Source organism: Bombus terrestris, chromosome 17 (genome assembly GCF_910591885.1).
Source record: "Bombus terrestris chromosome 17, iyBomTerr1.2, whole genome shotgun sequence".
Taxonomy (NCBI): Eukaryota; Metazoa; Arthropoda; class Insecta; order Hymenoptera; family Apidae; genus Bombus; species Bombus terrestris.
The window spans coordinates 2,334,883-2,350,016 of NC_063285.1; the positions used below are offsets into that span (position 1 = coordinate 2,334,883).

At 38.7% G+C, this 15,134-nt stretch overlaps 1 protein-coding gene across 1 annotated transcript in view; it reads left to right on the forward strand.

The window, feature by feature from the left end:
• The window catches only part of LOC125386768, a 60,323-nt gene that overhangs the window by 41,640 nt on the left and 3,549 nt on the right, over positions 1–15,134 (forward strand). Inside the window, exon 8 of the mRNA XM_048413896.1 lies at positions 7,183–7,535. Within this exon, the coding sequence (XP_048269853.1) occupies positions 7,183–7,535 (353 nt within the window). The remainder of the gene's footprint in view (positions 1–7,182; positions 7,536–15,134) is intronic.

Genomic DNA, 15,134 nt, shown 5'->3' on the forward strand with positions numbered 1-15,134 from the left:
GTTGTCTGCCCTCTAAGCGGAGGAAGTAGGAGGAGGGGTTTTTAGTGGGTATGGCAACGACATCCGACCGACTCCCACATAACCCAGTGATGCGGGTCACTGGGCATGCGTAATAGCATTTTCTCCTCCCCACGCAAAAAAAAAGTGGGAAAAAAAAATAGTAACGTCAACGCCCATCGCCAAATGGTGGAAAATGCAAATACCAACAATAAAAATTACAAGCAAAGGCGAAACATATTCTACGAATAGAGCTACAAGCATAACAAACCCAAGACAATCGCTAAATGAAGAACAGGAGTATTCAATTATAAATGAAATAGATATGGAATCAATACAAAACAATTATGAGAATAAAGCCAACAATGAACTAACTCATCAGGACGAAAGCTGGAAGGTGGCAACTTGCAACAAAAAAAGAAAAGTAACACCATGCACAAGCAGTAGAAAAGCTATAGTAGCAAATAAGCAACAATGGCTACAAGAAATCAATCTTCGAAACTCCTTCAGCACACTGCCAGAAGAGAAAGTAACAGACCCAGTTGAAAAACCAATAACCCGCATCGCTAAACCACCACCAATCTACATAGATGCTCAAATAATAGACCCCCTCATTGAACTACTAAACAACACGGTAGGAAAAGAAAATTATAGCATAAAACAACTAAAAGTAGTCCAAGTCAAAGTTCGGACCAACACCCCAGAAACATTTAGAAAAGTGACTAAAGCACTAAAAGAGAAAAACGCGGGGTATCACACCTACCAGCTCAAAGCCGACAGAAGTTACAAAGCAGTAATCAGGGGATTACACCCAAAAACAAACACAAACAACATATGCGAGGAACTAGCAAAAATCGGACACCAGGTAAGATCAATGAACAACATAACCAGATACGATACTAAACAGCCATTACCGCTATTTCTAATAGAGCTTGAACCTAAAAACAACAACAAAGAAATATTTGAAATTAAAAAAGTTCTAAACACAATAGTAACAGTGGAGCCACCAAGACATAAAAAGACATACCGCAATGCATACGGTGTCAACAATATGGACACACAAAAAATTACTGCAACAGAAACCCGGCGTGTGTCAAATGCGCAGAAACGCACCTAACAATAAACTGTCCATACGTAGGAAAAATAAACGAAGTAAAATGCTTCAACTGCAATCGAAACCACCCAGCTAGCTACAAAGGCTGTGTAATCAGAAAACAACCGCAACGTAAACTGTTTCCGCCGCTACGAAACAGGGCGTACAATAACTTACAAGCGCAACAGGATAGCACAGAAACTGAGACAACTCCAAATTCACAGCACGCAATGAACACTAACCACAGTAACACCAACACCTTTGGTAGCTAAAGTTCTGCTCGGGCAACCGAGGTAAACAGACGTGTGTAATCAATCATGTGCTCCAGTGAAGTGATTCAGAGAAGTGTTTCAAAGTGAAATAAAATTAACGATTAGTAATAGTGAGGGGAAGTCCAACAATGCAGCAGCAGATACCAACAATTAAAATTGCAACTGAAAGAGAAATGTATTATATAAAAAGGTCGGTAGGAGAAGTGCAGTCACAATAACGAAAGATGTTACCAGGACGAAAACTGGAAAACGTAAAATAACTCCAGGAACAAGTGCCGCAGGAAACTTAGATACAGAAAAGCAGCGATGGCTACAAGAATTACCATTAAGAAACTTCTTCAGCTCATTAACTGAACAGTCGCCTTAGGTAGCAGCTATTTAGCTATTTAATCCTAAGCCAGAAAAATTGTGAAACTTCTGATTGATAACAGGTCATAGGACTTTTGCGTTCTATATAACAATACTTTTACCTATGGAAAGATTCCCTAAAAATAAAAAGAGATCTGCCTATTTCTTATTAAGAAACCGAGGAGGGAGAGTTGTTTCCTCCCCATCCGATTGCCAACCATCAGAGATCTTCTTAAGCATTATGTAGATACGGGAATGTGTAATTGAACCCAAATTGTCTCGCTCTGGGGCCTCATAGTCTTGCAAATTTTCAAATCGGTATTAGAAAATGGAGAGGATCCATTTTCACAGAGTGGCAAAGCTTGCGATTTATTTAAGGGTTTGCACACAGTGACAATGAAGAATGCATTTAACACCCTAAGGTGAAGTTCTATCCTACGAGAAACTGATAATAGGAATTTCTCACAAGTAATCAAAATAGTTTCGATGAATTGTTTTCACTGCATTTGAGTACAGACACATTTTGACTGATTTTAAAACAGGTATGAATAAAATTTCTGTTCATAAGGAGAGGGATAGTCCACAGGATTCCATACTGGGACCAACTTTGTGAAACATTATCTATGATGGCGTTCTCAGATATTTCTTACTACTCCGACGATTTGACCTGGGGTGTATTGTGTTGTCCGTGATAATTGTAGTAGCTGACTGTAGATGTCGCTGCTGGGGTACTGCTGTATTTTTCTTATTTAAGAATCGTGGAAGAAAAATCGGACTACGAGCGCCGATATTTGAACCCAGGTCCCGAACGTTCGTAACCTAAGGCGCTAACCACTGCACTGCCGTCGTCCGACTCTAGTTATTGTTGAGTGGTGGTATTTATGCTGTCGAGTGCCGCCACACTCATTATCGCAGATCTCGAACAATTATAATCGAGTTAAAGTATAGAGACTAAAATATTGGAGATCCCGGTGTCCTTTCATCTCCGACATATATATGCAATTCCCTATTTATTTGTACGTATTACCTATATAATATATGCATTACATCAAAATCCTGAAGTAAAGTCAAATTTTTTTACTCATTCGATATGTAAATTCGACCAATCGCGGGGAGACGCAATCGCGAGGAAACACGTCAACGGGAGTCGTAAATTCCCGTTACGATTATAATAATCGACGCCGCGAGTAGATCGATCCCTTGATTTCCGTTAAGACAATAGGGGTGGTTGAAATGATATAACTCCGTGATTAACAGTGTTATAACTTATATATTTTCCAACAACTTCGTATAATCACACACGCTAGTAACGTCGCTGAGTATGGGGATTGCCTTGATCTTATTCAGATTCTGACTGCCAATCTGATAGATGAAAGCTCTCGGGTCGTAGTAGACGCAGCGATTTATCAGATCCGACTTTGACTGAATCGAATCAACAGAATCAACCGAATGACCGAATGAATAGACGTCGACTGCTTGACCTCGACCGTCTGACTGACTGACTGACTGGAACTGTAGGCACTGTGAGAGCTATGGGAACTCTAAGCACCGTGAGAGCCGTAGGAACTCTCCGTCGGAGCTAGAGAAACTCTCTAGTCGGAGCTATAGGAAACTCTCCGTTGTTTTCGTTAGGCCACTACCCGCTTTCTCCGTAATTCTTAAGAGCGCGTAATAAACCCAAGGACCTTTCTAATAACCGGCCGAAAACACTTCTAGAATTAGAAAGTCTTTTCAGGCAAACAGTTTGACTTAAACCATATGTGCGAACAATGCAGTTAGGATTTCAACTTTATGTTGAAATAAAATATTAATTTGGCTCCTTGGGCCTATGGAGGGTTCAAAGAACGGCACGTAGACCGTTGGCTGTCAAGCCGCGCGGGATGGAGTGTAGATGTGTTGCGCGGCAGGACACTATATTTTAAATGAATTTCTTTATTGTGCCATCATATAACACAGTACTACATTCAATGTATATCTGTACATTAACTTAAAGTTACCAACAGAAGATAGTATGTACAACATACATATACCGTAATTTAAGTTTTCCCTGTACTTTTCCAATAAATTTATAAATTAGGAATTTTCGGAATGGTATCTAGTAGAAAAATCGGTTATTCCCATCTACCTGTAAACGTCTTCCATCGATGTACTAGATGAATTAATATTTTTTCCGGTTCTGCGACGACTGTTTTATTGAATTTTTCCGTATTTTCACCAACTTCCGACATGAGGATCCAACAGATCTTTTATTCCTCCATCAGATTCTTACCTATACGAAAGTATCTTACTAACGGATTGATAACCTCCATTCTATCTAATGCAGGAGTCACAGACGAATTTTGATTTAAATATAAAACGTAAAAAGCCAAATAGTAAGCTATGTGTTCGAGCTGCGCGTGACTTTTGTATCTTTTCCCGGTAAAAGTCAATATAGTGAGACTTCCAGTATCTGAAGACCTATTATCAGAATAATTTATTATTGAGACGTTCCACCACCCAAACGTATCATTAATTACACAATATTTCTAAGTATGTCCTTCTATAATTTCATATCTTTCTATTACTTTAGTGTTGAGGTAGAACGCGTTCAGAAGTCCACAAGAAAGTGATCTTCAGACATAATAAAGTCTTCTTATTTCGAAACGTTTATGAACCGTTAATGGACCTTCTTTTCTTGTACGTGGAGAAATCCTCATGGACACTCCGCTGTTGCTAATAATCGATAACAGCAGAGTAATGTCGAACTCTTACCGACTAAAACTCCACGATGCCCATCCTACGCGTATGATAGGAGTGCTCCAGGAACCTCTTATGAATTGTCTTCAGTTGTACCCCTTTCCCCCGTCCTCTTGTTCGAGCCAGTTTTAATGATTCTCCGAATGTTGAATTTGGTGTTAGGGGGGGGGGCATTGTCCCTAGCGCTATCCCCCCTTTTAGTCGTGGTCCGTTGAGACGACGATGGAGCGGCTCCAGACCGCCTGACCGCCATCCCCCTCCATCGCGTTATCCTACAAGGGTGTGAGTTTTTCTTTCTCTCCCTTTCTGCTCGTTCCTTTGCGAGCATAACTCGCTCGCAAAAGAGGCGGGCAGCCTCGTATTCCTGTGGCCCGCTCAGCATCGCTTGTACAATCGCCGAGGGGGATCAATCTTTTACCTATGACGTGTCACAGGGTGTAGCGGGACAGCTCCCATGCCGGACAAAGCTTCAGCGTGTGCTGCGTCGTGTCCCTACCCTCCCCGCAGTGGTGATAGATGTCCGTCTCTCCCGTCTGATTTTCCTCAGTTACTCGCCGAATACGTCGTGTCCCGTGAGCACCTGGATCATCCTATAGGTGAGCGGGAGGTCGCGGCAGCTTCTCCATGTTTCCCAGTTTGGAAGGACCGCCTCCGCGTCTCGATGTTCGCCTCTCTCGTTGTTCAGCTGGGATCGCCACTGATCCCACGCGTCCTCCTCGGCGATTCCTAAGACGTTTGGGGCCAGCATGACATTAATGGACTTAAGTGTCTTGAGACAGCGGTTTCCAACCTTTATGCTACTATGCTTCTCCTAAAAAAAAATTTCTTTCCGCGCCTCCCTACCTTTTACTTTTTTAACAGATATAATAATATAAACACGTTTTAAATAATAAAAAAAGTTGAAAACTACAATTAACAGAATAATAATAAAATTTTGCTATAACATATACGTGCTTTACAATATGAAGTTTTATTTATTTGTAGATATTATGGTATGAAAATTAATGTTTTATTAAAAAATGTTGCCGCCTCCCCTGGCAATACTCCGCGCCTTCCACGTTGGAAACCACTGTCTTCAGGTATAAATAGGATGATTCAACGCAGCTCAAGCTATTAACAAATTTATTAGATATAGCAGTAAAAAAAAATATGAAATCCATAAATGATTTTAAAAATTTATATTATATTGTATTTTTTGTAATTGTTCTTGAATTATTCTTTTTGAAAAGTGGAACGATAATGATAATAAAACACGCGTGTTCTACCATCCACAAATTCCCTCATTCAAGCAGTCGTCACTCCATTAATTTCCTCCATAAATTCGAATAATGGAAATTCTACTATCCAAAAGAGCTTGTAATTCACGCTTCAATCATACTTCGAAGCTTCTTCGTCTAGATTGCTGTGAAATAATTTTTGTTGGCATTAATAAATATTATAACGACAATCTTGAAGAAGCGCTCTCAGAGGTTATGGCACCTGTTATTGATAAAAGAACGGTTAGCATCAGTGGCGTAAGAGTGGAGTAAGAGTGGAAATAATGTTCGTGTGGCGCGTTTAGAGTAGAAATTCACAAGTTAAGATCTTTAAACAGAGATTTATTCAATGAAAATAATATGAATAATAATAGTGATACAATAAATACAACAATACTAATATAATAAACTGAAATGACAAGTATTTGAATGATAATGATATAATATTGAAAGTTTGAATACGGAAGTTTATAATATTCTGAAACGTTTTCAATATGTACGATAATTGAGATGCTTAAAATCTATCTTATTAATTAAACTGACTGCGCATGTGCGACAGGCTTTGTAAATAAAGCTCAAACTCAGTAAATCCAGTAAGTTTTATTGAACAACATCGCTACTAAGAAGCTCCGCTCCTCGCTAGATCATTAGACGTGGAACGAATCTTAACTCAACCTTAAATCAACATTAGATTTAGCCCAGAGTGTGTCCTTAAACCAAAAGTGTTCCTTCGTTAGCTAATTTAATCAAGTTGATCTTGAGAGCTCTACACAGACAGATAAAACCGGATCAGGCAAATTCTAGGTGATTAAGCTCTTCGCGAGCTCATTAAACTTGAAGCGAATCAACCGATTATGAGTCTCTTGGTTTCGCAAAGATCTAGTCTCTAAGTCGGTTCTTGAAGCCACTAATCAAGGAACTGAATCGAACTACCAGCCCCCTATTTATGCTTGATAGTCGTGATTATGTGGTGCACTCACGTGGATGCGTAGTGTCTGGCCTCGAATATATTTTGTTGCTAATTTTTTATAAAAAAAATATAAAAAATAAACGCGAGCTTATATTAATAATAATCCTGATTTAATCTTAAAGAAAAATACATAATTTAAACTAAAATACAATTTTTTCTAAATAAAAATAAAAATAACATAAAGTAGTCATTTTTATATTGATGGTCCAGGAATGAGAGTGGCAACGTTATAGTACTTTTAAACTAAATCTATGCTGTGGCTTATTTGGAATATGTTGCGAAGTGGCTGACGTACAATGTCAGACACTTGTAAATAAAAAAAATTAATTTTACAGCAAAAGAGTTGCTTTCAGAATCTATGATAATTACACGCTCTCTTGAAAAGTACTATGAGCTCTTAAAGTCTTAAACACTTTCTCTTTAACACAAAAATACTACGAAAAGTTGGGGAACGTTATTTTTCAAATTATTTGTATACAAGAATGATTTTATCTGTTTGCTTCTTTCCAGGAATTGTCCAGGATACATGTTACCAAAAACTTTTTTTGAACAGGAACAGGATTATATATGCAAAATTTGTGAATCAATTGTTCCTTATGCGGAAATTGAAAAAATATTAGAAAATATTGGTATATACCTTTCAACCATGAAGAAAAATGACATTATTGCATGTAACGAATTTATAAGTCGTTACGAAAGTACTCTCCACCCAAATCATTTTTACAACATTGATGTAACGATTGCTCTGGCTCAATTGATTGGACAACAAACTGGAGGATTAGCAGCAGTAGAAAAAGATCTTCTCATCGAGAAAATAGAATTATGCAAAAAACTGGATAAATTGCTCAAGACACTCGTTCCTGGTAATGTATTTTATTTAAGAAATGATAACTAACGAAAATTATTCCATGTTACCTTCATTTACCTTACTCATTTCTGACAAATTCAACGAGTCTTATGTGTTAAAATTAGCTGATTCACTTCACCATAGATACGCAAAATACTCAAATACAAATACATGATGGTAGGATTTCAAGGAATTCCTGGAAACATTTTGTTATTTAATTTATTTACTCGATTAATATTTTCTGATGCCACCGTTGTTATTGTTATAGGAATTTGACGGAGGGATCAGGGTAATTTTTAACAAATTATAATGTATTTAATACAACCGTATACCTGCCCGTCCAATACTTTCACAGAAACCCCCGTACTTCTTTACCTTTCCTTCTGAGTGTGTATTGCACATTGCTTAGGGCAGTTGAGAATTTCCCTCTTTTTGAAAATATGCAAATATTTGCAAATATATATAGAAATTGCACACCCTAGAAAGAATGCGAAATAGTACCAAATTCTTGTTGGTTAGGCGTCAGGGATCCCCGGGAGATGAGGGTAATTGTACAATTTCCAATTCGCCGTTCTCCACTCTCTCCTCCTCGGGTATCGTGATGATGAGCGCGCGCATAACCTAAGGTTACTTTCGAGCTTTTTAACTTCCTGGCTAGGTCGGAGTTTAACCGAGTACATCATGTCATTTCCGCTCATTTTTAGCCATTCCTTCTCCCAGCACTACGAATCTCTTCTAGGTGTAGTCTACTTCTCTATTTCAAAGTTTTTAAAATATACCTTTTCTTGATCAGTTCTTTCCCACCCATCTCAATCTCCCGTGTCCACCAGTATATAATGTTTTTAGCCTTTAGCTTTGTTCTCTTTCTTTCCATAGTTTAGCTACATGTCTTGACCATAGCTTCTTTTTTTAATCACCTCATGGAATTTTCGAGTACAAAGTATTAATGTTTCCTTTAGTCCTTTCCTCCATAAATAATCAATAAATAATGACACGTCATGGAGTTTATCTACGCCGTTCTTCTCAGTGGCACTCGGATTTCACATTAGGTTCTTTTAGTTCGAACTTCCCGTCAGGGGAAGTGTCCCACCCCTTCACGTCAGGGTCGACCGCAAGTGACTTCATTTTAGTAATAATAAGTATGTATAATATATAATATAATATAATAATAATAATAATATAATAATATATAATAATAATAAGTAATGTATAATAATAAGTAACTCCAGTTGTCATCATGATTACCTCTTCAATAATATTTTCCGTCGTCAATAGCGTGCCGATGTAGCTCCCCAATTTGGTTCTGCCGAGGATCCACCTAGGACAGTGTCACAACGCATGCTCCGTGTCGTCTCCTTCTGTGTCGCATCCCAGCATCTAGAATGAACCTCTTTGCTGATAGCCCTATGATACACGTTCAATATCTCGTATCCGGCCAATAGTTGCATCGTCCAATGATCAATATTTCTTTTGCACTTCTTGAAAGTACAAGCGTCCCCTATTAATTTCTTCGTCCAATTGTCATTTCTATAAGTGCTCCATTCTTCCTCCACTTGTCGTCTATACGTTCTTTCACTGCCTTCATCCTTTCCACGAAATTTGAAGCAATTCCTACGCTAGACCGACTCTCATAATGTTCTTGTTGGTAATTCTTCTTTACTTCATACATCTCGGCCCGGAGTTCCGCTTTGTAGTAAATCGGCATTGTGCCCGTCAATACGCACGGCACTGCATGCGATGCAGTGCTGTAGGCCGTAGACGATTTTACGAATGCTGCCCCCTGGAAGATGTTTCTGTTTTTCCTGATCAACAGCATAAAGCACCACTGTCTCCCATATTCCATAGTAAAGTTTCCTGACTGAGACAGTGGACCCGTTAACGTTAGCTAGCAACATCCTCAGCGCCTCCATGAATAAATCCGCCTTGCCACGGACTTTGTCAAAGTGAGCTCCGAACCTCCTGCAATTATGCAACTGCACCCCAAGGTATCTGATCCCTTTCTTGGTTCTCACTGGATGACTCTCAATCTAAATGTCCATGACATTGGGATTATGTTTCCCGGTGGGCAGGATTACCTCCGTCTTTTCGTGTGCTATCACTAATCTATTGTCAGCACATCACAGTGTCACTACATTCATTGCCCAAGCTTACCCCGATCTCCTCCTGGCTAGTTATGTCAAGTATCAGTGCCAGTTCGTCGGCAAAGGCGACCGCATTCAAACGAGGGATATCCTGAAGCTCCTTCAGGAGGCCTTCGTATAAAAGATTCCATAACAGGGAACCTAATATAGAACCCTGTAGGACACCCGGGTAAACTTTCCTCTTCACCGTCCCTCCGCTGTTACGGATTACAATCTTCCTGTCTTTCAGGTAGCTGCCTAGAAGACATAAAAGCTTCCGGGGCATCCCTCTCGCTTCAGCCTCCAGCAGAATCTTATTCCAGTAAGAGCATTGAACACATTCTTAATATCCACCGCTGCAAGCACACATATCCGTTTTTTTCTTCTGAAGCTGTCCGCCAATTCAACTACCCGGCGCAGCGCGTCCACCGTGTTCTTCCTCTTGCAAAATCCAAACTGGTTTATATGGAAGGGGTCGAGCCCCAGCTTTTCCTTGGTCAAATTCTTGAAGGCATGTTCCTAGACTTTACTAAGTGTTGGCAACATACTGATCGACCGGTACAACGATAGTATTATGGGGTCCCTACCCGGTTTCCGGATAGGTACCACCTTCGTCACCTTCCATATCGCAGGTATCCTTTCACTGAGGTTTACTAGATTTCGTAAAATTTTAAAATAACTTTATTTAAATCGGCATCCTTCGAAGTATACCTAAAATTTTTTCGGTTACGCCTCGTCTTTCTCGTTTTAAAATCATGCAGGACATACGTATGGTCTGACGCTATCCACACATTTGCTATTTTCTCTCTCACGTATTTCTTGGCCAGTCTTCAATCCGTACTGATCACATCGATGAAACTCGTTCTCCCGTTCCTACGGAACGCATAGCTTTCCCTCATATTGATGGGTACGATACCATTCTTTACCAACATATTCATTGGATTCGTCTCCCAGCGATCAGTTCTCTAGCCGCCCCACGCAGTAGTCTTCGTGTTAAAATCGCCGGCGATCATCACTGAGGGATAACTCTTCCTGTTTGTCTGGATGATGATCTCCATTTCCCTTAAGTATTCGTAAAATTCTTCTGGTTTGACATTGGGGGAATAATACCCCGAAAGCAATGCACGTCGTTAACAGTAATGCTCACTAGTCCGTTGCTGGTTGTCACAGTACTTTCATCTGGATGTTTTCCTCTGAACAGGATCACCCACAACGATGCATCACCTTTGTTATCGTTACACCAGTAAGCCTTCTGTTGATAAAGCTCAGTGATAAGGACCACGTCGACTTTAGTTTTGCAGACATACTGATACATTAGCTCTTGGGCCAACCTACACCTATTCAAACTTTAAATTAGGATTATTATCTTCTAAGTCTATTTCCTCCTCTCATCGTATCCTTCACCGCTGGACATGCCAGTGATCCTGTTATATGTCTCAGGTTGTCTCTTCTCTCTGCCGCGCAGATCGCACATCTTGGCTCTTTGCTGCAGCCGTTTATAGCGTGATCCCTATCGTCACACCTCCGACATAGCTCCCTCCTTGTACTCAGTACCGTACACATTATGCCCCAGCATGTGACATCTATAGCATCTGAGGACATTCGGGATAACTCTGGCTGTTGCTATTGTCAATCCTGTCCTAATCCTGATGGTGGATTTCTCACGTGGAATGCTATTCACTGGAGCTACCACCATCGCCTGCTGGGTTCTCAGCGATTTTATCTGAATTCATATTTCCTCCTTGATGTCCAGCTCGGTGTCCTCGGTCAGCTCCTCCCTGGTAGCAATGGGATCTATATTTTTTATCTCAATGTCTCCCTACTTGATATTTCCATGTCCTTCTTCATGGCCGTCTTCAGTTTCACTGCAACCTCGTGCGCCGGTACCTTATTATTAATTTCAATCAAGATGTGCCCTGCCCTGGTCTTCCTCACACCAGTTGTTTCCTTGAGTACTGTAAAGATATAGAAGGGATTCGGAAATACAAATAATTTCCTTTATTTAGCACACAACAGTTATACATATATCTTAGACCTCGAAATCCTACTCGCACGCACGCTTGTTGTCAACCAATTCTTCCAGATACTTCTAACGACTTACTATTGTCTTTTGTCCCAACTAAGGCCAAGACGCTCTTTGACGCTTACACACACATTCACATGTACAGTGTAAATGTATCATGTTCCTAACACGCCTCCTTACATTTATACTGTACACTTAATCGTATTTACATGCTTTGAGAAATTATGTCACAGAAACTTTAACACTTATTGCTCTATTTACATTTCTCTTAGTTTACATTCATCCATGACCTAAACCTTTCGAATTTCTCTCTACACAGTGCCTTCGTAAAAATATCCGCAGTATTTTCGTCTGTACTTACTTTAAGTATGTTTATCTTGTTCTCCTTTAAGCACTCGTGAACATAGTGATAATGAACTTTAATGTGTTTAGAATTTTTTGTAAAATTTCCATGCTTTGCTATACTTACCACTTCAGAGTTATCCTCATAAATTTGTACAGGGTTATCGTCTAAATTTACATTGATGATTTTCATAATTTCCCTAATAGACATTAATTCATTCGCCGCTTCCGGTAGAGCTACATACTCTGCATAGGTCGAGGCTTTTGTCACACACCTTTGTTTTTTAGACTTCCAACCGATTATATTTCCATACAATCTAATTACATATCCAGAGTCGATTTCCTATCTAAATGATCTCCTGCCCAATCAGCGTCCACATAACAATCTATCGTTTCACATTTTTCATTCCTTTTATAATCTAATCTTAAATCTCTAGTCCGGTACAAATATTTCAATATTCGCAAAGCATATTTAAAATGTATCTCATTACAATAATCTTGAAATCTACTCAAATAATTCACACTACAACTTATATCGGGTCTGGTATTTACACTAATATACAACAATGTGCCAATTAAATTTTTGTATCCAATATCCTCTCTATTTATCTCAGCTTTTTCAATTTCTAGCTTGGTCTCCATAGGTGTACAGTACAATTTCCATTTTGTAACTTATATTTGTTTGCTAATGATTCAATGTATTTCTTTTGGCTTAATCTCATTTCATTTTTGAAATAATCATACTCTATATTTATTCCGAGATATTCTTTGACTTCACCTAAATCTTTCATTTCAAATCTATTAGTTAATAACTTCTTTACACTTTGTATCTTCCTTTTGTTTTTACTACAAATTAGCAAATCGTCTACATACATTAACAAATAAACAACATTTTCTCCCTCTCCACGTGTATATAGACACAACTCTATGTTATTCTTCTTAAAACCTAATCTCGTCACATACCTATCAAAACACTCATACCAGTCCCTTGGACTTTCTTTTAACTCTTAAAGCGCTTTCGATAGTTTACAAACTCTATTCGTTCCGTCCGTATATCCCTTTGGTTAATTTACATATATCTCCGAGGTTACTTCACCATTTAAAAAAGCAGTTTCTATATCCATTTGCTCAATAATTAATCCATTCTGACAACAATATGATAGCAATATCTTAAAAGTCTGATTACTCGCTACTGAGGAATATATGTCATCGGCTACGTTTCTTTGTTGGAATCCTCTTACCACTAATCTAGCCTTAGACCTATCATCTGATTTTCTCGTATAAACCCATTTTACATCTAATACTTCTTTGCCTTTTATCCTTTCTACCAATTTTCAAGTTTTATTCTTATAAAGACATTCTATTTCCTTATCCATAGCTTGTTTCCAATCTTCGCTATTTTCACAACAAATCGCCTCCTCAAATGTACAAGGGATATCTACTCTACAATAATTTGCATGGATTTCACTAATGTTTTCTTTTTCTGGATACCTTACTGGATTTCTCTTATTACGTGTAGATCTCCTACGGATGTTTAAGCTTCCAGGACTGTTATCATTTTCATCTTCCCTACTTTCTAACTCTTCCTTATTCACGCTTACCAATAAATCATTATCCTCAATGTCATCGTTATCTTTATCGAATGAATTCTCCATAAAACCGACACATTTTGTGTCTGTTTCTATGACCTCTACACGTCTAGCTACTGTTATTTTCCCACCTAATAACACTCTGTAACCTACTTCACTATATCTTAACAAAATTCCCATGTCTGCCTTCTTATCCCATTTAGAAACTGAGGTGGTATGTCGTGATAGGTGCAGAAGGAATACTCCGATGTTCAACAAAAAGTTTATTACTTATAACAATCAACGAGTCAACAATTCATACGATTCACACTTAACGATTAACCATCGAGAGTTTATAATCGCGTGTCTCGGCTTGTGTTTGCGTCGCTATGATACTGAACCTTTCGCACTTCGCGGCTGGAGGCAGAATGACTCCTTGTTCGAAACCGAACGGATTCTTTTCTTAGTTGCCCTTCGATATCCCTACTACACACGCGTTTATTAGATGTACCGCGGCGGTTGCCGCGCGTGCATTCTTCCAAACATTCGGCGGAAGAACCATAGGAATATCGATGACACATTAGGCGCGTCGGCCTTACGCTTTGAAGATATAGCGCTTTGTGTCGCGAAGCCGTTGAAAAGTTCCGTGCTCGTGCGCCGCCACAAAACTCTTTTTTGTTCTGATCTTCTTACAAAAACTTTACTTCCATATAGATGTAGATTTTCAACACTTGGTTTTCTCCCGAAGAATATTTCAAAAGGTATCTTTCTCTCTATAGTATTTACCAGTATTCGATTTTTCAAGTATACCGCTGTACAAACTATTTTCGGCCAGTACCTTTTATATACTTTCGCTTCCGCTAACAAGCAACGTGCCATGTCTATCACTGTTCTATTATACCTTTCCGCTGTCCCGTTTAATTCATGTATGTAGGTTGGGCAATTATTTATTCTGATACCTTTATCTCTAGCAAATTTATAAATTCGATTATTTAAATGTTCTTCTCCATTATTGCATCTCAATATTTTTAACCTCTTGCTCGTTAAATTCTCGGCTTCATTTACAAGCTGTACGAAACAATCAAAGACCTCATCTTTTGATTTTATACAATAAATTCTAGCTATTTTACTATAATCATCGATAAATAAGATGAAATATTTCTCTTCATTGAATCCGGTAGTCTTAAAGGGACCGCACACGTCCGTATGAATAATTTCCATTATCTCCCTAGCCTTGGTTCGATTATTTTTGAATGGTAAATTATGCATTTTACTTTCTAAGCACACCCTACATTTCAAAAATTCCTTTTCAAATTCATTCGGTATACCAGTCACTAGCTGCTCCTTACCCAAAATATTTAAATATTTAAAATTTACGTGTCCTAGCATCCTATCCTATGCCATCTTTCCTTTTTACTCATACGTTCGGCACTGTTTGCTAAGTGCTCCTTCCCTTTCAATATACTTTTCATTCTATATGTTCCATTTTCTTTAACCGCTACCGCTGTAAGTTTATTGTACTCTTCTATTACTTTTGCAATATTTCCTTTTGAAATAACCGT